The 24,103-nt window shown below is 38.9% G+C and overlaps 1 protein-coding gene across 1 annotated transcript; it reads left to right on the forward strand.

The window, feature by feature from the left end:
• Window positions 1–747: 747 nt before the first annotated feature.
• On the forward strand, window positions 748–12,296 carry lim2.5 (lens intrinsic membrane protein 2.5). The gene is made up of 5 exons (XM_022673928.2): window positions 748–916; window positions 4,017–4,214; window positions 8,064–8,213; window positions 9,530–9,664; window positions 11,905–12,296. Exons 2-5 carry the CDS (start codon window positions 4,040–4,042, stop codon window positions 11,964–11,966), a joined length of 522 nt encoding a protein of 173 aa, XP_022529649.1. The 5' UTR covers window positions 748–916; window positions 4,017–4,039; the 3' UTR covers window positions 11,967–12,296.
• The last annotated feature ends 11,807 nt before the right edge of the window (window positions 12,297–24,103 follow it).

Genomic DNA, 24,103 nt, shown 5'->3' on the forward strand with positions numbered 1-24,103 from the left:
TTGAACCTTCACACTCTTACTGCTCTTACTGGTGCAATAATGTGCAATTAATGAAGATTGGCCACCAGGCTGCTCCAATTTAGCCATGAAACCTCCCACACTAAAATGACGACAGGAGTTTCAGTTTCATTGTCCATCCCCTGTATATATATTTGTGTGTCACGATGCTCATTGCTATCTTACCCCCCACCCCCCAAACAGTATATTTTTACACCTTGCACCTCACACCATTAAAAAAGCGTTTTCATGCCTTTTGCGAGTTTTGAGCCATGCAAGGCATATTTTTTGTGGCCTCACGATACCAAGGACATAACAACACGCCCTAAATTCAACTGCATGACCCCCTTGACATCCTTCCAATCCCCTGTATATCTTTCTACCGAACTTCCTTCTAGTTTCAGCTCAGATTTTGGTGTTTTTGTACTAATCGGTGATGTTTCTGCTCTGATCACGCCCCGCCCCCACGTGCTCACCGGGAGCCGAACAGCACAGCTGGACGTGGTTGTAAAAGAAAGTGTGGGCTTCAGCATGTTGCATTGACTGTGCAGCACTGTTCCTGCAAGCCTCTGCACATCCCCAGTTCCAGAACGCTCCCAATACAGCAACAAAAAAAAGACCCACCTACCCGCCCGTCCCCTGTCCTCCCCCCCGACCCCCTGTCCCGTGACCCCAGGCGTGAAAGGGTCACGTGGCCGCGGGCTCCGGCGCGCCGCGGGGCATTTGTTCTGAGCGGACGGTTCTGCGTTTAAAGGATTTTGCCTCCATAGACAGAAAAGCCGGGGGATAACTTTTTGGAATTGGGCCTGGGGGGGTCCTCTGGGACGTTACGCTCACTGCAGCTCCCCACTCGTCCTCTCGCTCGCTCCCTGCGGAAACCTGCACACTTAAGACTCTTCCTTTATCCTGAAGAACTCAGGTAAGGAGCCGCCGGCCCCACGTGCCCTCCTGACCTGTGGAGCGAATTGGAATTGAACCCACGTTTACAGTATGGCCAATTGAGCTTAGCTGACCATAAGTTTTGGCACTCCGTGTTTAATGGATAGATGGACTCAGTTTGCTGGAATTGTTGCTTTTCTAAGTGTGTGAATTCTCTACAGTTTATATTTCTATAAACGTCTGTTGTGGTTGAGCAAAAAAAAAAAAAGTTTTTGTTTCAAAAATCCATTAAACTTCCAAATTGGCAAAATGCAGTTTTATTTAAGCAAATTTTGCATTTAAATGGTATACAGTACTTAAATATTTAAATACATTGCAACCTTGTATATAATACCCTAAGTTTCATTGGAATTCTATGTGAAGAGTATTTTTATTGGTTCATTCATCATTATATTTTAACTCATGTTAAAAAACAACTTCCAGATCTACAGTATGGCCGATGGAGCTTAGCTGACCATATGTGTATGTACTGGGTTTGCTGGAATTGTATATTTATATATATATATATATATATAAATGGTTATTATATGTTATGGTTGAGCAAAAAAGTCCTGGTTCCAAAAATTCACCATTTTATTTAAACATATTACTCAAAAAAACTTCTAAAGTTTCAATGGAAGTCTATGTAAAAATATTGTGTTCCAGGACAATTCAGTTTAGAGCATTTTTGTTTCTATTCATTCAACATTATATGTTGAAGATCAACAACCTTGTATCTCCATAAGGACAAGGTTACAGCAGAATGTAAAAAAAAAAGTTTATTTCAATGGAAGTTTATGTAAAAAAAGATGTAATTCCAAATCAATTAAATTTACAGCAGTTCTATTGGTCTAATTATTAACTTTTATAAACAACTACCAGGTTTACAGTATGGCCGATGGAGCTTAGTTGACCAAATGGACTCGGTTTGCTGGAATTGTTCCTTTTCTAAGTGAGCAAATCCTCTACAGTTTAAATTTCTATTGTTGTGGTTGAGCAAAAAAAAGTCCTGGTTCCAAAAATGCAGTTTTAATGTCTATGTAAAAAAAAGTTAAATTCAGAGCATTTCTATTGGCCCATTTATCATATTTTGAATCAAACTTAAACAAGTCAATACATTCTATTGGTTAAACATTTAAATATATCTTTGCTGTCATGCAACAACCTTGTATCCCCAAAATGGCAATGTTACAGCAGAAAGTAAAAAAAAAATCCTTTTAGAGTTTCAATGAGGAACTAATTAAAAATCTTATTAGGAAATCTAAAAAAAAGGGTAAATCAATAATCAGAATTTGTTTCTTATATGGTTGCTATGGTATCTGGTGGTTGCTAGGGTGTTGCTAAGTGGTTGCAAGGTGTTGCTAAGGTGTAGGTGGTTGCTAAGGTGTTGATAGGTGGTTGCTAGGTAAAAAATGCATTTGCATAAACCAGATTTGATTATGTTTGCATGAAAAAACACTGAAATTAAGGTGTTTTAAAGTGTTTAAAATCTGGACCAGACAGGATATGGTCTGGTCAATTCCATTTTTTTGCTGTAGACTGAAAATATTTGTGTTTGATATTAAAATATTTATATAAGCTGAAAGATCAATGTTTCAGCATTTATTTCCACCCACCCATTTTTCTTATTAGCAAAAGAACTGGAACATGTAAGTGTCAGGTTTGTTTTCCTGACCAGGAGTGTTTTGAGACATTAATTAGTCAAACAATAAACAGCGTTGAGTTTCAGATTTGGGTTTTATCTGTGCAGACTGTGCTGACTGAAAACCAGAGAGCTGTCTATGGGTAAAAAACAAGCAACTGTAAAGCTGAGAGATGGAACAAATATTGGCCATAGACAGAACAGCCATTTGTAATGCTCTGAAGAAGAAAGTCGTCACTGGTGTACTAAGTAAAAGATGTTGAACAGGTGGTAGATCAAGGAAAACCACAGCAGTTGAAGACAGAAACATTGCTAGAAATATCCATTTGTCTGACATTAATCTTTTATTATACCACTGTTAGTTCCGACACTGCATTGTAATTGGCTGAGAGGCGCTTTATGAGTGACATTATCAGCCGGTAATGCACCGAAACCAAAGCTCTCTATGTATTACTCTGCCACATACAAGTAACCTAGCAACGATGCAGCGCTTACAAACCAAATACAAATCAAATGCGATGTCATTATTCACCACTGGGAGCCGCTGGATACCATAGAGGCACAGTGCAGAAACGCCATGTCTCTAATAGGCGGCGCAGACAAAGACACGTCCCCACAAATAAATAAATAAGCCCAGTGACTCAAAAATACACATTATTACACACATTATCAGCCACCAGTATCAGGTTAAAAGTTGTTATTATTAAAGTAAAAGCTGAAGTGTATATATTTTCCAGTTAATATGGGGTATTTTAAGCTGGATGTAAAATAGGGGACTCTTGTAATTCCGCAGGTTCTTTTAAAGTCGAACGAGCGCTGAACTTAATCTTAATCTATAAAAATTTCTCTCCTTAAAACCATTTATTTGGATGAATAAATCGCTTCCGCTTATTTACAGTAAGATTAGATTTCCACAATTTTGACTGAAATGGCCAAAAATAGTTATAGCAGGAACCTCGAGTGTATTACTGCGATTATACTACAGTTCCATTACCGCTGTTGATTGAAAGATTTTGAGTTAAAGAAGATAAGAAAATACGATTAGTTTGGTTATAAAAACTTAAAACCGTTCCATTGCTGCTCTGTTTGTAGCCGCGCTGTAAGCTCTGCATTGTTGCTAGGTTAGCGTGGTGGCCTCATGTAATATTGGCACTGCTGTGATGATCTACAGTACTCGGCCTGTGGCCTCGTGTCTACAACCACAGCACAGCAGTGCCAATATTACACATTTAATGAACCTCGAGTGTATTGTTGCTAAAATATCAAACCCAAATGTTTTCAGTCTACAGCAGAAATAATGGATTTGGCCTCAACTTTTCCTATAGTTTTTGAAGGCGCTGTATGTTATATTATATAGTTTCTTACTATTTATAAGTTTCATTAAAGGCTAATAACTAAAAATGGTAAAAAATGAATTGTTACAATGTGACCTGATCTTCTCCTCTCGTGCTGATTGCAGTGTGTTGAGCAGCGTCAGTCAGGATGTACAGCTTTATGGGAGGGGGTCTGTTCTGCGCCATCGTGGGGAACATCCTGCTGGTGGTCTCCACAGCCACGGACTACTGGATGCAGTACCGCCTGTCTGGCAGCTTCGCTCACCAGGGCCTGTGGCGCTACTGCATGTCCGGAAAGTGCTACATGCAGACAGATAGCATCGGTGAGTTACAGGCTGACAGATAGCATTGGTAAGTTACAGGCTGACAGATAGCATTGGTAAGTTACAGCCTAACAGATAGCATCTGTAAGTTACAGGCTGACAGATAGCATCGGTAAGTTACAGCCTAACAGATAGCATCGGTAAGTTACAGCCTAACAGATAGCATCGGTAAGTTACAGCCTAACAGATAGCATCGGTAAGTTACAGGCTGACAGATAGCATCGGTAAGTTACAGCCTAGCAGATAGCATCGGTAAGTTACAGGCTGACAGATAGCATCGGTAAGTTACAGCCTAACAGATAGCATCGGTAAGTTACAGGCTGACAGATAGCATCGGTAAGTTACAGCCTAACAGATAGCATCAGTAAGTTACAGCCTAACAGATAGCATCGGTAAGTTACAGGCTGACAGATAGCATCGGTAAGTTACAGCCTAACAGATAGCATTGGTAAGTTACAGCCTAACAGATAGCATCAGTAAGTTACAGCCTAACAGATAGCATCGGTAAGTTAACAGAAGCTAACAGAAAGCATCGGTAAGTTACAGGATAACAGATAGCATTGGTAAGTTACAGGCTACAGATAGCATCGCTAAGTTACAGGCTACAGATAGCATCGGTAAGTTACAGGATAACAGATAGCATCGGTAAGTTACAGGTTAACAGATAGCATCGGTAAGTTACAGGCTAACAGATAGTATTGGTAAGTTACAGGCTACAGATAGCATCGGTAAGTTACAGGCTACAGATAGCATCGCTAAGTTACAGGCTACAGATAGCATCGGTAAGTTACAGGATAACAGATAGCATTGGTAAGTTACAGGTTAACAGATAGCATCGGTAAGTTACAGGCTAACAGATAGCATCTGTAAGTTACAGGCTGACAGATAGCATCGGTAAGTTACAGGCTAACAGATAGCATCGGTAAGTTACAGGCTGACAGATAGCATTGGTAAGTTACAGCATAACAGATAGCATCAGTAAGTTACAGCCTAACAGATAGCATCGGTAAGTTAACAGAAGCTAACAGAAAGCATCGGTAAGTTACAGGATAACAGATAGCATTGGTAAGTTACAGGCTACAGATAGCATCGGTAAGTTACAGGCTACAGATAGCATCGCTAAGTTACAGGCTACATATAGCATCGGTAAGTTACAGGATAACAGATAGCATCGGTAAGTTACAGGTTAACAGATAGCATCGGTAAGTTACAGGTTAACAGATAGCATCGGTAAGTTACAGGCTGACAGATAGCATCGGTAAGTTACAGGCTAACAGATAGCAGCGTTAAGTTACAGGCTAACAGATAGCATCAGTAAGTTACAGGCTAACAGATAGCATCGGTAAGTTACAGGCTAACAGATAGCATTGGTAAGTTACAGGCTAACAGATAGCATCGGTAAGTTACAGGCTAACAGATAGCAGCGGTAAGTTACAGGCTAACAGAGTTTACAGCTCAGCTTTGTTTACACTGTAAAAAACATTTCCTATAAATTTTACATTACGTTTACAGCAAAAATGTTGCCAATAAAGGATTGTAATATTAAAGTAATTCACTGTGAAGAAATATAATAGCAAATTACTGTAAGCTAAGAATAGTAATATACTGTTAACAAATGACAGAATATTACAGCTTTTCTGGGGTAAATGTAAGTATTATAATTATACTTTACAATAACCATATGTACTTTAAACGTAAGAGATCTTTAGTATTGTTAAATACTGTATATCTAGCCACACTGTATACTGGTAGGCAAGATCAACACTGAGGGTGAGTTAAAGGTGAAGGGACACGCCCATAAAGCATCTATAGAGTGTCAGAGACCAAAAGGAAATATGCATTTTTGGGGTAACATACTAAAAAATGACCACGTGAAAAAATTCCACAATTCAAGCAATTCAATTATTTTGGACTGCTTGTCCTTAGCAGTTTGTTTGCAGGCTTTCTTGTGCATCAGCTTCAGAAGATGCTTTCTTCAAAGAAGGTATTGTCTGAACACTGCAGGCTGACACTTCCACTTCTTCAGCCTCTGCAGCAATGCCGGTAGCGCTCATGCATCTATTAGTTTAAGTCAACCTCTAGATATTACGCTGAACACGTGGTCTTATCTTCTTTGCTCAGCCCTTTGGAGGTCTGTTCTAGTTGGAATCCATTCAAGAAAAGTGTTGTATGACCTTGGGCATTGTGCTGTATCTCAGTTTTAGGGTGATAGCAAAGTTGACTCATAGTCTAGGTCATCTTTGTAGAGAGAGCAACAATTCTCTTTCTCATATCCTGAGAGAGTTCTTGCCATGAGGTGCCATGCTAAATATCCAGTGGCCAGAAAATTTAATTGAACCCAAAAAATCCAATTTAACAACCCTACAGTTTGGCTACAGTAAGCTGGTGTCCATTGTGGTTGCTATGCTGTTTATGAGTGGTTGCTAGGTGGTTGCTACTGTGTTGTTGTGGTATCCATGTTGGTTGCTATGCTGTTACTAAGGTGTTGCTAAGTGGTTGCAAGGTGTTTGCTAAGGTATTGGCTACAGTATCCGTGGCGGCTGCTATGTTGTTGCTTGGTGGTTGCTAAGGTGTCATGGTGTTTCTAAATTGTTGCTAAGGTATTCCTAGGTGGTTGCTAAGGTGTTGCTAAGTGGTTGCAAGGTGTTTGCTATGGTATTGGCTACAGTATCCATGGTGGTTGCTATGGTGTCCGCAGTGGTTGCTAAGGTGTTATGGTGTTTCTAAGTTGTTGCTAGGTGGTTGCTAAGGTATTCCTAGGTGGTTGCTAAGGTGTGGCTATGTTGTTTCTAAGTGGTTGCTATGGTGTCCGCAGTGGTTGCTACGGTGTTGCTAGGTGGTTGCTAAAATGTCGATATGGTATCCATGGTGGTTGGTAAGGTGTTGCTGTGGTATCCATGTTGGTTGCTATGCTGTTACTAAGGTGTTGTTAGGTGGTTGCCAAGGTGTTGCTACGCTATCCGTGTTGGTTGCTATGCTGTTACTAAGGTGTTGCTAGATGACTGCTATGGTGTTGCTAAGTGGTTGCAAGGTGTTTGCTAAGGTATTGGCTACAGTATCTATGGTGATTGCTATGTTGTGGCTTGGTGGTTGCGAAGCTGTTGTTATGGTGTTTCTAAGTTGTTGCTAGGTGGTTGCTAAGGTATTCCTAGGTGGTTGATAAGGTTTTGCAATGCTGTTTCTAAGTGTTTGCTATGGTGTACGTGGTGGTTGCTATGGTGTTGCTAGGTGGTTGCTAAAGTGTTGCTGTGGTATCCGTGTTGGTTGCTATGTTGTTACTAAGGTGTTGCTAAGTGATTGCAAGGTGTTTGCTAAGGTATTGGTCACAGTATCCATGGTGGTTGCTATATTGTTGTTGCTTGGTGGTTGCTAAGGTATTCCTAGGTGGTTGCTAAGGTGTGGCTATGTTGTTTCTAAGTGGTTGCTGTGGTGTCTGCGGTGGTTGGTACGGTGTTGCTAGGTGGTTGCTAAAGTGGTGATATGGAATCCATGGTGGTTGCTAAGGTGTTGCTGTGGTGTTGCCCAGTGGTTTCTAGGTGGTTGGTAAGGTGTTGCTAGGTGGTTGCTAAGTAACGTATTTGCATGAATCCAATTATAATGTGTTTGCATGAAAAATAACACTAACTTGGGCACAATTTGGCCATTAATGTGTTATACTATAAGTTACACATTGACTACTTTACATTGTATCAAAGTCTTATATATTCAGTGCTCTCCCATGAAAATATATATAATAATATAATATGTATAAAAATGTTAGTTTGTATTACTATTTCTTTACTTTATCAGAATTAAAACAGAGTTCTAGACTACTAATGTCCTTTATCTTATTTTTCTCTATTGCTGCAGCGTACTGGAATGCCACCAGGGCCTTCATGATTCTGTCGGCGATGTCGTGTTTCGCAGGAATCATCGCCGGGATACTCTCCTTTGCTCACTTCTCCGCTTTCGAGAGGTTCAACCGTTCCTTTGCCGCAGGGATCATGTTCTTCGTTTCAAGTGAGTTCCCTATCTATACAGCTCTGGAAAAAAATGAGAGACCACTTAAAATGATGAGTTTCTTTGATTTTGCCAAATTGAATATCTCTGGAATATAATCAAGTGGAAGATGGATGATCACAAACCATCAAACCACCAAACTGAACTGCTTGAATTTTTGCACCAGGACTGTAAAGCATAAAGTTATCCAAAAGCAGTGTGTAAGACTGGTGGAGGAGAACATGATGCCAAGATGCATGAAAAAACTGTGATTGATAAACAGGGTTATTCTACCAAATATTGATTTCTGAACTCTTAAAACTTTATAAAAATGAACTTGTTTCCTTGCATTATTTGAGGAAATATTTGCATCTTTTTTTTGTTATTTCAGTCTTTTCTTTCTTTCTTTTTTCTGCAAATAAATAAATGTTTTTTCTGCAAAAAAAAAAAAAAAAGATTATTATACAACTTACGCTGAATCTAGATAAGCATCTCCTATTGTTATAATCATTTTAATACAGCATTTTTAGGTCAAAAAAAGTTGTTTAAGCCCTTTAAACCTTACTTCCTCGTGTACACTGGTTTAATCACAGTTATTGAATAATTCATATTGGAAATTGTAATCCTAACCTAATTATAGTAGGTTTTGTAATTCATAGTGGATATAATACCTTATAGTACACATTATAACGTCACAGTAGATGCAAAATAATGGCAGCTTTTGGCAGCTACTCAGTTTCCTCTTGTGTCAGCATTGGACACATCCAGGTACAGGAGTTGGACAATGAAACTGAAACACCATGCATTTTAGTGTGGGAGGTTTCATCATGGCTAAATTGGAGCAGCCTGGTGTTCAATCTTCATTAATTGCACATTGCACCAGTAAGAGCAGTAAGAGTGTGAAGGTTCAATTATCAGGGTAAGAGCACAGTTTTACTCTAAATATTGCAATGCACACAACATTATGAGTGACATACCAGAGTTCAAAAGAGGACAAATTGTTGGTGCACGTCTTGCTGGAGCATCTGTGACCAAGACAGCAAGTCTTTGTGATGCATCAAGAGCCACGGTATCCAGGGTAACGTCAGCATACCACCAAGAAGGACCAACCACATCCAACAGGATTAACTGTGGATGCGTTAAAGATTGTTCGGGTGTATCCAAAAAACATATATATATATATATATTTGTAAATAATTTAAAGCTGATGTTTCTTAAAAAGAACTCAAACACTGAAATGCATCCAGTAATATGCTTACAAATCCATAGTAGATTCTGAATCATCTGAAGTAGATAGTGAATAACAGAAATCTGATGCATGTACTGAATCTGTGCAGCTCTCTTTGTTCTGCTTGCGATGGCGATCTACACCGGGGTGACAGTGAACTTCCTGGGAAAGCGTTTCGGAGACTGGCGTTTCTCCTGGTCCTACATACTGGGCTGGGTGGCTCTGCTCATGACTTTCTTTGCAGGTGGGTAAATGCTGTATATAGTTTATACTGAGGTAATCTGAATTTCCTCACGGCTGTGCTGCAGTATTAGGACTGTGGTAAGGCACTGGCTGTCAGAGAGCATTCTGGGATCAGAGGTTTAGGGGCGCTGAGCACCCAGCTAACCCAGCAACACCACCAGCGATGTCAGTAACGCGTTACTCTAATCTGACCCTTTTTTTAGTAACGAGTAATCTAACGCGTTACTATTTCCAATCCAGTAATCAGATTAAAGTTACTTATCCAAGTCACTGTGCGTTACTCTCTCTCTCTCTCCACCTCACTCACACACTCACACACCGCTCCCTTCTCCATCACCTTTACATTTCTCCTGTCTCTCTCTCTGTCTCTCTCTCTCTCTCTCTCTCGCGCTCGGCGTGTCTTTAGTTTTCGCCCGTTCTCGTTTTTCCGCCAGTTCTCGGGCTCCCTATCTCTTTATAAAGGCGTTTTTTTTTTTTCCCGGCTGTGTCCCAATTCACTAGCCGGGGCAGCGGTCTGCACAGATCTGATTGGCCGAGGAGAGCGTTTGAAGATTTTACACCACACGTGATTGTTCTGTGAGTTTACTGTGCCACAGAGCGCGAATACTGTAAAGATCAGAAAAGTTCCGCTGCTTTAAATAAACACTGTCAGAATTAAATCCTTCTCAGTAGTTTACTGGTTTGGGTCCGGATTGGACAACGTCTGGGTCCGGACCCGGACCGCAGTCTGCAAATATGTGATCCCTGGTCTAGACCATATACACGGTTCTGTTTTATAAAACCACTCCTTGCTGCCCTGCAGAGAACAACAAGTTCAATGTTCAGTTTTACAGTGTTAAATATGTCAGGTCAGGAAAGACTTTCTTTATTTTATATATTTTTTATAAAAACAAGTATTTATGTTAAGTGAAATTTAAGAAAGACCATATTTTATTTTTAATTTAAAAAAATCTTTATGTTAAGTTAATTCAAGAGAAATGGTCTTTTATTTTTATTTTTTTTTAAATCAGGAAATAGTTCAACTTTAAATGTCTAGAGATACATTGTTGCTGTTAAAAATGCATTTTCCAATAAAAGGGAGTTTTGGCAAAACTGGTTATAATGTTTATGTTAAGGCGGCGGGAGGTGGTGTCTGCAGCTGCTGAAAGCAACTAATAAAGTAACTTGTAAAGTAACTTAGTTACTTTTAAAATCAAGTAATCCATAAAGTAACTAAGTTACTTTTTAAAGGAGTAATCAGTAATCAGTAATCGAATTACTTTTTCAAAATTAACTATACCATCACTGATCACCACCCCTTTAAAAAAATCAAAAACTGTACATGAATTTAAAGGATTATATCAGAAGAAATAGAATCATTTACATTCAAACTAGACACACAAACTATTACATAAAAATGTTTCATTGAGGTTTTTTAGTGATAAACCAACACAACATAGCACATACCATATTTTTTTCACTATGAGGTGCACCGGATTATAAGGCACATTATGCGATACTAGTAAGGAACAGTGGTGTCGAAACAAATTTCTCTCCTGAAAACTGTTTATTTGGGTGAATAAAGCGCCTCTGTTTATTAACAGTAAGCTTAGATTTACATATTTCCACTAAGGTTGGGTGCAGCAGCGCTAGCATTAGCAGCTAATAGCTAGCAGTAGCCGTTGTAAGTGGCTAATGCCGCCTGACAGTGCTACATTCAGGAACTCTAAGTGTGCCGGAGATTAACATCCAGCACTCGTTTGACCTTAAAAAAGAAAATGCTATTATAAGAGTTACAAGACATTTTTACACTAATAACAGTCTTTGCCATGTCATATGTTATTTTATAACATGTGTAATGATGCCCTGCTAAGTGCAGTTCAGCTACTGACCTAGTCTTAGAGTCTCTGTAAAATGCAAAATCCACCGGAGATCCTATTTAAACCTATAGATACTTACACACAGAGATAGCTGTGAGTTATGGGTAAAGCATAGAACACTGATGTGTTATTCGCACAAATAACACAGTAATGAAGTGCCATGCTGTTCCTAGCGCTGTGGGCAAGACCATGAATTCACAGGTTGACGAAGACACGGTGCTTTTTTCGTTTTTCTAAATATTTTCTGAAGGTTGAGGAAGAGTTTTATGTGCAGCGTCATAAACAGCTCAGAGAGGCGTCTAGTGATTAACAAGGAACAAGAAAAAATGGATAGTGAGACTTTAATAGTTCTTTTTTCTGTTTTTGTTTTTCTTTTTTGCAGGTATATTTTACATGTGCGCCTACAGGATGCATGAGTGCAGGCGAGTGGCCGGCCCGCGCTAGAGCGAGAAAAACAAAAACGACTCAATATGGAACAGAAACTCAGATGAGAAGAATTCAGATCAGGATGTGTCTGCAGATGGTGGACCTGTTCACAGCTAAACCTGCGCTACAATCAGTGATATCAGGCCTGAGTTCTGTGGCTCTTCCCTCAGTAATAAAGACACGACTCCTGACTTACCCCTCTGAAATCAATACCAATTACATCACGTCACCAAACGGCAGCATTACTGAGGGAAATTCTGCGCAAAGACGTGAAAAAAATTATAAACACAAAACTACTACATATTATGTTCATGCTACATTTTCAAATAAAATTTCAGACCATTAAAACACTGTTTATTGTTTTTGTATGTTCGTGCATTTTGTAATTCTCTATGCTCCATGATATGCTGCACTAGGGGGGCACTAGGGGGTCTGAAGGAGAGGTTTATATGGTGCATGGTTATTAAAAACATTAAAGGTACATTCTGTAGGAACTGAGAGCAAGTGTGTGAAAGGGCTACAGCAATCCAATTAAAAAAAAAAAAAATCACAGAGAGTAGTCTGCCCCGCCCACCCCTCCCCCAGACGCGAAGCTACCTCGGATTGCCAAATTCAGCAGGCTGAATCTACACAATCTACACAAAGAACGAGCAGCAGGAGGAGACAGAGGACAAAACGAACACAAAACTCCAGGAAGCAGTGAACACTTAACCCTTGTGTGGTGTTCATATTTTTGTTACTCGTTTACTTTGTTACTTGTATTTAATTCAGCAAAATGAAGCAATTCTACATTAAAATGCTTTACACATGCTTGCTTCACCTAAATTGCAAGCAATATAAACAGCTTACATGGTTAATATTTGCCTTTTACCTTTCTTATGTTACATTTCTTTTAAAAAGTGCTACTCTTTTTTTATTAGTTTTTTAATAAAATGTAAAAGAAAATGAATTAAACTCAAGATATGAGTAGAAAATTTGTTTAGTTTCAAATTTACAAATGAAGCAATGTTTATTAGCCCTTGGCCAAACATACTGTATGTAATATAAATGTGTGGGGGGGGGGGGGGGGGGGGGGTGTACAGTGTGTGTTTATCGAAAATGTGTTTTGATATATGTTTTTCACAAAAAATGAGCCAATGACAATGAGTTTGAGTTAGAAAAAATATTTTTTTAGTATCATTTGATGAAAAATGAAAACGGGTCCCACAGAACCGAACACCACACAAGGGTTAAAATATGAAGTACTGCTGAATCTCTGCTGACAAGAGCTGCCAGTGCTTTCACTCAACATGTTTCCTTAAAGGTCACCTTCCGTCGTTTTTTCTTTCATTTTAAAATGTCTAGTTGTGGTCTCTAGTATGAATGAATGACATGTGAGCCGTTTTTGTAAAAAAAAAAAGTGCTCAGGTGTCTCTGTATAGCTCTTTTTTAATGGACTGTTTTAGGGGTGTGTCCAAAATGACCGGATTCCAGCTTTGCTCATGAATATTCATACATGCAAACAGCATGCAAATATCTCTCCTCTGATTGGCTAGGAGCACTGCGACGCCCCTCCGCCGCTCTGCCGCTCACTGCCTCCCACCTCCTAACTGATGAGCGGTGATGTTGCGTCGCTTCAGCTCCGCCTCTGGGAGTTTCTCGAGCCAAGGTGGGCTGGTCTGTGAGTTTCTGCCTACGTAGGCAGAAAGATAATTCAAAATTCACCCGTTTTTCGGAGGGGGGGAGGGGGGATTTCTTTGCTTAGCTCCTGCAGACAATGGGGGCTGCAAAACAGTTTAATGTGCAGGTGTACACATTCAACTCGGAGAGACCTACTGTATTCCACAAAAAACAAGAAAAATCGGATTTTCGCGGAAGGTGAGCTTTAATATCTGATGATACATCCTGATCATTTTATCATTTACTACTGAAAATAATATTTCAGTAATCAAGTTCAAATTGTGAAACATATTATATGGATGTATTAAACACACAGAGTGATCTATTGTGAAGTGTTTATTTCTTTTACTGTTGAGGATTTTGGCTTACAGACAATGAAAACCCAAAAATTAGTGTCTCAGAAAATTAGAATAACCAATTTTTCTACTTTTGGCAGTCCTGCTGAAAAGTCCTGCTGGAAAATGGATCTCAGAACTGTGTCTGTTGTCAACGTGACACACAAGAACATTACCACACTTTAAAATAGATGCAAAATATTATAATTGTTTCTTCTGAGAAGAAAAATCACACATAGGTTGCATTGTTTAATTATTTATTTCTTAAAATTTGTCAAACCATTAGCATTTTTGAAAAAAAAAAAAAACATTATAAACTATTGGTGGGGTTCATATTAGATTTTAAGATGGTAGTTTGACCTTCAGTTTGCATTTTTTTCCAGTATTTCCAGATGCTTAAAAGGCAAAGCTCCCATCGATGTGGAGATCTGTGCAAGCGCAGTTACCAGAATAAACCTAAATATCACCTTTTGGGAAAGAACTTGAGCCAAACGATACAAACTATTGAAGAGTTTATATCAGATTTTTATCAGAGATTAAAAATAAGATTTTTAAATGGTACTTTGACCTTCAGTTTTTAGTATGTTGGTATAGACTAGCCTATAACGACTTTGGTACATCTCATCTGCGAATGTTTAGATGATGCTAAAAGGGGAAAGCTCCCATTGATGTGGAGATCTGTACAAGCGCAGTTACCAAAATAAACATTAATATCACCTTTTGGGAAAGAACTTGAGTGAAAAGGTATAAACTATTGATAACGATTATATCAGATTTTGCAATGTTGAATGTTTAGATGCTGATAAAAGGGGAAAGAGTAAAATACAGGCTAAACACAGTGTGTGTTAAGCTGGATAGTTTAAATAGTAATAAAACACAGTAAAGCACAGGCTAAACACAGTGTGTGTTAAGCTGGATAGTTTAAATAGTAATAAAACACAGTAAAGCACAGGCTAAACACAGTGTGTGTTAAGCTGAATCGTTTAAATAGCAATAAAACACAGTAAAACTCAGGCTAAACACAGCGTGTGTTAAGCTGAATCGTTTAAATAGCAATAAAACACAGTAAAACTCAGGCTAAACAATGTGTGTGTTAAGCTGGATAGTTTAAATCAGTGTTTCTCAACCAGGGTGCCGCGGCACCCTGGGGTGTCGTCTGGCTTCATCGGGGGTGCCATCAAAATATTGCGCCTCACGTGCATATTTCCTTTCCAGAGTCAGCTCTTGTCGGGTTGTGTCCCAATTCACAGGCAGCACTAATCGCGCTAAATGTGACGCGCTATTTTATTTCATATTCCGCCAGCAACACCCCCCGTTCTCACCTTAAGTACTGCGCCAGCACCCCCCCCCGTTCTCACCTGAAGTACTGCGCCAGCCCCCCCCCCCGTTCTCACCTGAAGTACTGCGCCAGCCCCCCCCCCCGTTCTCACCTGAAGTACTGCGACAGCCCCCCCCCGTTCTCACCTGAAGTACTGCGCCAGCACCCCCCCCCCGTTCTCACCTGAAGTACTGCGCCAGCACCCCCCCCCCGTTCTCACCTTAAGTACTGCGACAGCCCCCCCCCCCCGTTCTCACCTGAAGTACTGCGACAGCCCCCCCCCCGTTCTCACCTTAAGTACTGCGACAGCCCCCCCCCCGTTCTCACCTGAAGTACTGCGACAGCCCCCCCCCCCGTTCTCACCTGAAGTACTGCGACAGCCCCCCCCCCCGTTCTCACCTGAAGTACTGCGCCAGCCCCCCCCCCGTTCTCACCTGAAGTACTGCGCCAGCACCCCCCCCCCGTTCTCACCTTAAGTACTGCGACAGCCCCCCCCCCGTTCTCACCTGAAGTACTGCGACAGCCCCCCCCCCCGTTCTCACCTGAAGTACTGCGACAGCCCCCCCCCCCCGTTCTCACCTGAAGTACTGCGCCAGCCCCCCCCCCCGTTCTCACCTGAAGTACTGCGCCAGCCCCCCCCCCGTTCTCACCTGAAGTACTGCGCCAGCACCCCCCCCCGTTCTCACCTGAAGTACTGCGACAGCCCCCCCCCCGTTCTCACCTGAAGTACTGCGCCAGCCCCCCCCCCCGTTCTCACCTTAAGTACTGCGACAGCCCCCCCCCCGTTCTCACCTGAAGTACTGCGACAGCCCCCCCCCCCGTTCTCACCTGAAGTACTGCGACAGCCCCCCCCCCCGTTCTCACCTGAAGTACTGCGCCAGCCCCCCCCCCGTTCTCACCTGAAGTACTGCGCCAGCACCCCCCCCCCCGTTCTCACCTTAAGTACTGCGACAGCCCCCCCCCCGTTCTCACCTGAAGTACTGCGACAGCCCCCCCCCCCGTTCTCACCTGAAGTACTGCGACAGCCCCCCCCCCCCGTTCTCACCTGAATTACTGCGCCAGCCCCCCCCCCCGTTCTCACCTGAAGTACTGCGCCAGCCCCCCCCCCGTTCTCACCTGAAGTACTGCGCCAGCACCCCCCCCCCGTTCTCACCTTAAGTACTGCGACAGCCCCCCCCCCGTTCGCACCTGAAGTACTGCGACAGCCCCCCCCCCGTTCTCACCTGAAGTACTGCGACAGCCCCCCCCCCCCGTTCTCACCTGAAGTACTGCGCCAGCACCCCCCCCCCGTTCTCACCTTAAGTACTGCGACAGCCCCCCCCCGTTCTCACAGTGTGTGTTAAGCTGAATCATTTAAATAGTAATAAAACACAGTAAAACACAGGCTAAACACAGAGTGTGTTAAGCTGAATCATTTAAATAGTAATAAAACAGAGTAAAGCACAGGCTACACACAGTGTGTGCTAAGATGGATAGTTTAAATAGTAATAAAACAGAGTAAAACACAGGCTAAACACAGTGTATGTTAAGCTGGATAGTTTAAACAGTAATAAAACACAGTAAAACACAGGCTAAACAGTGTGTGTTAAGCTGGACAATTTAAATAGTAATAAAACACAGTAAAACACAGGCTAAACACTGTGTGTGTTAAGCTGGATAGTTTAAATAGTAATAATAGTAATAAAACAGAGTAAAGCACAGGCTAAACACAGTGTGTGTTAAGCTGAATCGTTTAAATAGCAATAAAACACAGTAAAACACAGGCTAAACACAGTGTGTGTTAAGCTGAATCATTTAAATAGTAATAAAACAGAGTAAAGCACAGACTAAACACAGTGTGTGCTAAGATGGATAGTTTAAATAGTAATAAAACAGAGTAAAGCACAGGCTAAACAGTGTGTGTTAAGCTGGACAATTTAAATAATAATAAAACACAGTAAAACACAGGCTAAACACAGAGTGTGTTAAGCTGGATAGTTTAAATAGTAATAAAACACAGGCTAAACACAGTGTGTTTTAAGCTGGATGGTTTAAATAGTACTAAAACAGAGTAAAGCACATGCTAAACACAGTGTGTGTTACGCTGGATAGTTAAACAGTAATAAAACACAGTAAAACACAGGCTAAACACAGCATGTGTTAAGCTGAATCATTTAAATTGTAATAAAACACAGTAAAGCACAGGCTAAACACAGTGTGTGTTAAGCTGGATAGTTTAAACAGTAATAAAGCACAGGCTAAACACAGTGTGTGTTAAGCTGGATAGTTTAAACCGTAATAAAGCACAGGCTAAACACAGTGTGTGTGTTAAGCTGGATAGTTTAAACCGTAATAAAACACAGACTAAACACAGTGTGTGTTAAGCTGAATCATTTAAATTGTAATAAAACACAGACTAAACACAGTGTGTGTTAAGCTGAATCATTTAAATTGTAATAAAACACAGACTAAACACAGTGTGTGTTAAGCTGAATCATTTAAATTGTAATAAAACACAGTAAAGCACAGGGTAAACACAGTGTGTGTTAAGCTGGATAGTTTAAACAGTAATAAAACACAGTAAAACACAGGCTAATCACAGTGTGTGTTAAGCTGAATCGTTTAAATAGTAATAAAACAGAGTAAAGCACAGGCTAAACACAGAGTGTGTTAAGATGGTTAGTTTAAATAGTAATGAAACGCAGTATCAGTACTGTGATATACGGTGTGGTTTGGTGTGAGAGAAACAGAAGTGTAGCACAGGCTGTTCTCTCACTACTCTAGATTTTTAAGGAAGGAAGCTGTGCAGCCCACCCAGATATCAGAGCTGTGCCCAGTATAAACACAGTGTAAAGACTGCAGAGACTAATACAGCCTCAGCCATCAAAGGTAAGAGTTATTTAATAATAATAATAATAATAATAATAATAATAATAATAATAATAATAATAATAATAATTTATCAGTTCAATTGTCTGACCTTTTACACCTAAATATATATTATCGGTTGTAAAACTTCATTATTTCATTTTATTATGTTTTTTTTTTTTTAAGTAAATACTATTTTACTCTATACCTTTACTTTTATAGTTTCCTTGCATTCGATTTTTCTTTTTCTTTTATATATATATATTTTTTTTTTCGGCTAAATTATAAATTAAGGCCCCACTCAATGAACTCAATGCACAGGTGGATTGATTGTTTGAATGATTGTTTAATTTACTGTTTGATTGTTTTGAAATATAAAAACAATCAAACCATTCGCATTTTTAAAATAATTAATGATTTATGAGGCTTTAAATAAAGTACTGCATCCATCTGATTTGAATAATTATTAGCCAATTTCTATTATTTATGTCATTATTAAACATTATGAGAAACAGGATATCAATAGTTTATTATTCCTAATTCTTAATCTTAGTCTGTTTTCAGATTTTTTTTTTTGTTCTATTCAGTGTAACATTTATCAGTCCAATTTTTATTTTTTAAATTAGACAATATTCAATTGTGTGTAAAATTCATTATTTCATTGTGTAAAACAAAGTTTTCAGGTTTTCAGGCGAATGTAAACTTAAAATTTTGAACAATCAGAATTTCAAGAAAAAATAAAAACTGAATCTTTAATCAATTAATACATTTAGTTAATTAACTTATTAAATTAATATTCTAAATAAAAAATAAAATACCATAACATTATTGTTGCTAATTCTAATTGTGATGGGTAGAAATATAAAAATAAAAACTAGAAATTTTATATATTGAAATATTACTTCATTTTGGTTTATTCACTGAAATATTTTTTAACTTTGTATTAAATCATAATTATTAATTATATAAAAAAAACTATTGTGCAATTGATTGTTTTACATTTCAAGTCAAATCAATCAATCAATCCATTAAACTTTATATAAACCTGGATGCGTTGAGTTGGCCCTAATTTACTATGTAGCTGAGCCAATACATAAAATATAAACTAAAAATTAAATAGACTACTTTAATAGAAAATAAAATGGAATCTAATGCAAGTAAACTATAAAAGTAGTAAAAAACCTCAAAAAGTCAAAGAGCAGCAACATAGATATTAAATAAACAAACGAACTAGTGGAATTTAAAATATAAAACCGTAAAATACTTAAACAATTAGTAAAATAGAACAACTAAATAATAGAAGAAAAAAATTGTATAAAGCATAAGTAAACCAAAATCATATAAATGTAAACTACAGTTAAATAAATCAGTTACAGGCGGTATGGAGGTGGATACAGACTAAGAGTCAGTGATACTTTGAAAAAGTAACTTAGAAGAGGTTACTTTATGGATTACTTAATTGCCTAAATTTCCTTCGGGATAAATAAAGTATCTATCTATCTATCTATCTATCTATCTATCTATCTATCTATCTATCTATCTATCTATCTATCTATCTATCTACTTGATTTTAAAAGTAACTAAGTTACTTTTAAGTTACTTTATTTGTTACTTTTAGCAGCTTTTCAAAAACATTCCAATATCTTTTTACTAAGAAAAAACTATTAAAAAATAAACTTAAAAGTAACTTTTTAATCTGAATACCGGATTAGAAATAAAAAATGCTGGATTACTTACTAGTGAAAAAAAATGGTCAGATTAGAGTAACACATTACTAAATAACTGAACACTGAATCAGAATAAGCCTAGTTTAAGACTAATCCTAGATTATATATTTCTTCCAATTCAAGCATTTTCATTAAAAATGCTGTGCAGTTCATAACAAGGCTTAGTTCCTGTTTAAGAAACTGGCTTATAGAGGTTATAATGGTCTAGTGACCTCGTTTTAAACCATGAAAAAAAGTTGTTTCCTGATTTTACTTATCAGAACACCTCTGACTTTCACAAAAAGGCTTTTAAATGTGTTATTTAATTCTTTGTGTGGGTTTTTGTTCCACACTCTCCTTATATAACAGTTTCAGTGAGTGCAGTCTGTTTTTAACCTTGTCTGTTTTAGATGATTTTATATTTAAAACTAGTTCTTGTTCCATGCATGCAATAACCTCGTTCTCTTTATTCCTAGAATTTTTTAAAAAGAAGTAGTGCGTGTAACATATCATTACAATGCTCCCTCTCTGACTGAAATAATCTTCCTCTTTTTAGGAGAAATGTTGCCTTAGGATTTTTTTTTTAAGTTATGTAATGTATCTTTTATTATTTGAGTTATTCCTGAAACAGGTGGGTATTTATATAAACTGGACAGGTGTCGGTAATCAGAAGCATGGCGAGTTAGAAGATTCAGAGCAGAAAACTGATAAAATCACACAACGTGCTTCTGTAGCATTGATTGTCAGATCCTTTGATCCTCCTCCTCGATCACCTACAAACCTACGAACTTTATCGTCCATTGATAATAATTGACAATAATTAATTAGTGACTAACATGTATTTAACATGCCATGTATTTATAACATGTATGTAACATGCCAGTTTCCGTAGTACAACACGAAACGAAGATAACTGCTTAACCTGACTGTCATGGTGAGCACAGAATTGCAGACACGTGCAGATACTGATAAAACAATGCGTTTATGATAAAAATAAACAGATGTAAGACGTGGTTGATACAGAAAATGGGTAATCACCAGAAACCAGAGCAATGTAGACAAAACCATACCATAAATGAGAGACAGTCCAGAGTTCATACACGAGAGATCCAATGTCAGAGGTAATCCAAGAGGCAGTAGTGAAAACACAGTCCAGGTAATACACAAGCAATTCAATATCAGAGGCAAAGGCAATAATCGGCGTCGAGAAAACAAAGGCAAGGTCATACACAAGATAAACTGAGATAAGGGATAAGTAACGCTTTGTAAAGAGGAGAACCTACAATACGCGGCGTGGGTGTTTGTGTGGAGTGCTCTTTTATAGTGCCAGTAATCAGTATTCAGGACTTCCTGGAGGAAGCAGGTGAGGTGTCACGTGATCAGGTGAGTGCGTGATGTCAGCGGGTGGTGCATTCTGGGTAATGTAGTTGTTGACCTGAGAACCTCCGTTAGAGCTGGATGTGGAAGGGACAGAGGAGCTAACAGCACCAGACGTGACACTGACATAGTGAACATCATGAGAGACATAAATGTCATGTAGTCTGAGATCGGCATTAATTAGAATTTAACACAGCATCTTGTTCTGAACAAGTGCAGGAAACCCAGTACTGAGCCCTGTGGTACTCTACCACAAGCAGCACTGACAAGTAGGACTTATATGATTTCAGTTCAATTCTCCTTCTGACTGGAAGAATCTAACTGTTTTTTAGCTTCATTTCATTCCTTTAGAAAATCTTTATTTTCTCAACATAAAAATGTGCAGTGTAAAAAATATAATACAAAATCGAATTAAATGCATGTTTGTGTTTTTCACTTTTCTAGGATTCAGATTGCAGTAATGGAGAGATACAGCATTCTCAACATTTTTCTAACTGGTAATGTACCCAAAGTTCTGTTCAACAATCAGCCAATTAGAGACTGTATTTCTGTATCTGTTTCTCTGTTTCTCTTCTTATTCTCAGCACTGCAGTGAATAATACAAATTAGCATGATGGTGGAGTATGATACTAGCTTTTTACTTTTTAAGTTAAAGTGTAAAAGTACTTGTTTTAAAACTACCTAAAGTATAAAAGTAAAAGTAACATAAGAGGAAAGAATAAAGCCATTAAGGACAAAGAGTCCTATAAGTGCGGTTTGTGGCTAATGCTAATACTGCTCCAGCAGTGCTAGCCAGGGTTAGCAGCAGGCTACAGGTCGATAATACTAAACTGAAAACTGAATGGCAAAATCTGCGCTAGCACTGACCGGTTAAATTTATATATATAAGCAGAACCGGATTATAAGTCACACTGGTGATTTTACGTGCGCCTTATAGTGAGAAAAATATGGTATACATGTTTATACTTCTCTACATCCAATCACAATCAGATTCACTCTCTCTGGATGGAGAGATTTATCTGGATGAGAAGCCGGAATAAAATCGAGCTGAAATTAAATAGAAGTATTAATGAGCCTATTTCTTAAATGTAAGGAGTAGAAAGTTCAGATAATTGTGTTAAAATGTAAGAAGTAGAAGTAAAAATTTGACTGAAAAATAAAATAATTTCTCAAGTGAAGTATAAATAACTAAAATGTAAAGCTGATGTTCGAAAGTTTGGGGATTTAGTGCCCTCTTTGGTGAGAATGGGTAATAGCACCGAGTATGCGGAAGAATCATTTTAATAAACTGGGCGGGTGTGATGCGATCTACTTTCAGAGCGGATAAATTCGATTCCAGGTTATGTTCAGTCACAGAGAGAGAGAGAGAGCTCAGTCAGAAACAGCCAGTTCACTCCTTCATTTCTTTGTTTTTACTATGAGTGAATGGAGGAGCTACTGAGATCTGAGTTTCCTCTTCTGAAGTCTCCATTGCTCCACCAGCCGCTCGCGTTCAGTAAAACTGAGCTGAATTCTCTCATAGAGGCTGTACGTGTCACGTAAGTACGTAAAGACGCGTGACATGGCCAGAAGAAGAACTCCCGTGAAAAGCGACCCGATACCCCAGTTTTTAGAATTAATATATTAGATATTAGGCTTAGCAGGGATGGACGTTTCAGCACACTGGTACCATTAAATTAAAACAATATTTTATCCATTTTCTTCTCCACTCAGAAATGCTTCTGCTTTCAGCTTAGAAACATAAAAATATGGATTAAAAAGTGTATCTAAGCTTGCTCTGGTTCAGTATTGTACTAACCTCTTCATTCTTCTGTTTCTACTGTTTCAGTGCTGATCTGTCTGTGCCATGGTTGGGACGTTCAGGTGCCAGAATCAGTTACAGCTGTTGAGGGCAGCTGTGTTACACTACCGTGCAGCACCAGCCCACACTCCCATGTGGTTTGGTACCTTCACAGACAATTATCATCCCCAGTAGTGTATTCTACGAACCAAAAAGATATTTTAAAAAAATTTAAAGGAAGAACATCAGTCACAGGAGATCCTGCAGAAGGAGACTGCAGCCTGAGGATCGACAGAGTTCAACCAGAAGACAACGATGAAAATCTGTATCCATGGACCTATCCTGTCAACAGTAACGAATATCATCTCATCAAAATTAACACTGGTGAGTATTCACTAATACCACTTACAGCTTTACTACTGTACACAACACAAGCCTTATGTCCACCATGTCCATCTAGAAGCTCCGCCCACTTCTCTACTACAATACAAAGTAACTTTATATTCACTAATACCACTTACAACTTTACTACTGTACACAACACAAGCCTCCTTATGTTCACCATGACCATCTAGAAGCTCCGCCCACTTCTCTACTACAATACAGAGTTACTATATTCACTAATACCACTTACTCAACTTTACTGTACACAACACAAGCCTTATGTTTACCCTGTCTAGAAGCTCCGCCCACTTCTCTACTATAATACAGAGTTACTATATTCACTAATACCACTTTTCTACAACTTTACTACTGTACACAACACAAGCCTTATGTTCACCATGACTAGAAGCTCCACCCACTTCTCTACTACAATACAGAGTTACTATATTCACTAATACCACTTTTCTACAACTTTACTACTGTACACAACACAAGCCTTATGTTCACCATGACTAGAAGCTCCACCCACTTCTCTACTACAATACAGAGTTACTATATTCACTAATACCACTTTTCTACAACTTTACTACTGTACACAACACAAGCCTTATGTCCACCATGTCCATCTAGAAGCTCCGCCCACTTCTCTACTACAATACAGAGTTACTATATTCACTAATACCACTTACTCAACTTTACTGTACACAACACAAGCCTTATGTTTACCCTGTCTAGAAGCTCCGCCCACT

The sequence above is a fragment of the Astyanax mexicanus genome, chromosome 1 (assembly GCF_023375975.1).
Source record: "Astyanax mexicanus isolate ESR-SI-001 chromosome 1, AstMex3_surface, whole genome shotgun sequence".
In the NCBI taxonomy this organism is placed as follows: Eukaryota; Metazoa; Chordata; class Actinopteri; order Characiformes; family Acestrorhamphidae; genus Astyanax; species Astyanax mexicanus.

Bases quoted from the DNA above. Each gene is read 5' to 3' on its own strand.
- lim2.5 (XM_022673928.2), top strand. From the start codon at position 4,040: ATGTACAGCTTTATGGGAGGGGGTCTGTTCTGCGCCATCGTGGGGAAC. The intron at 8,214-9,529 runs GTGAGTTCCCTA...GAATCTGTGCAG, and splicing joins GATCATGTTCTTCGTTTCAA to CTCTCTTTGTTCTGCTTGCG. The intron at 9,665-11,904 runs GTGGGTAAATGC...TCTTTTTTGCAG, and splicing joins GCTCATGACTTTCTTTGCAG to GTATATTTTACATGTGCGCC.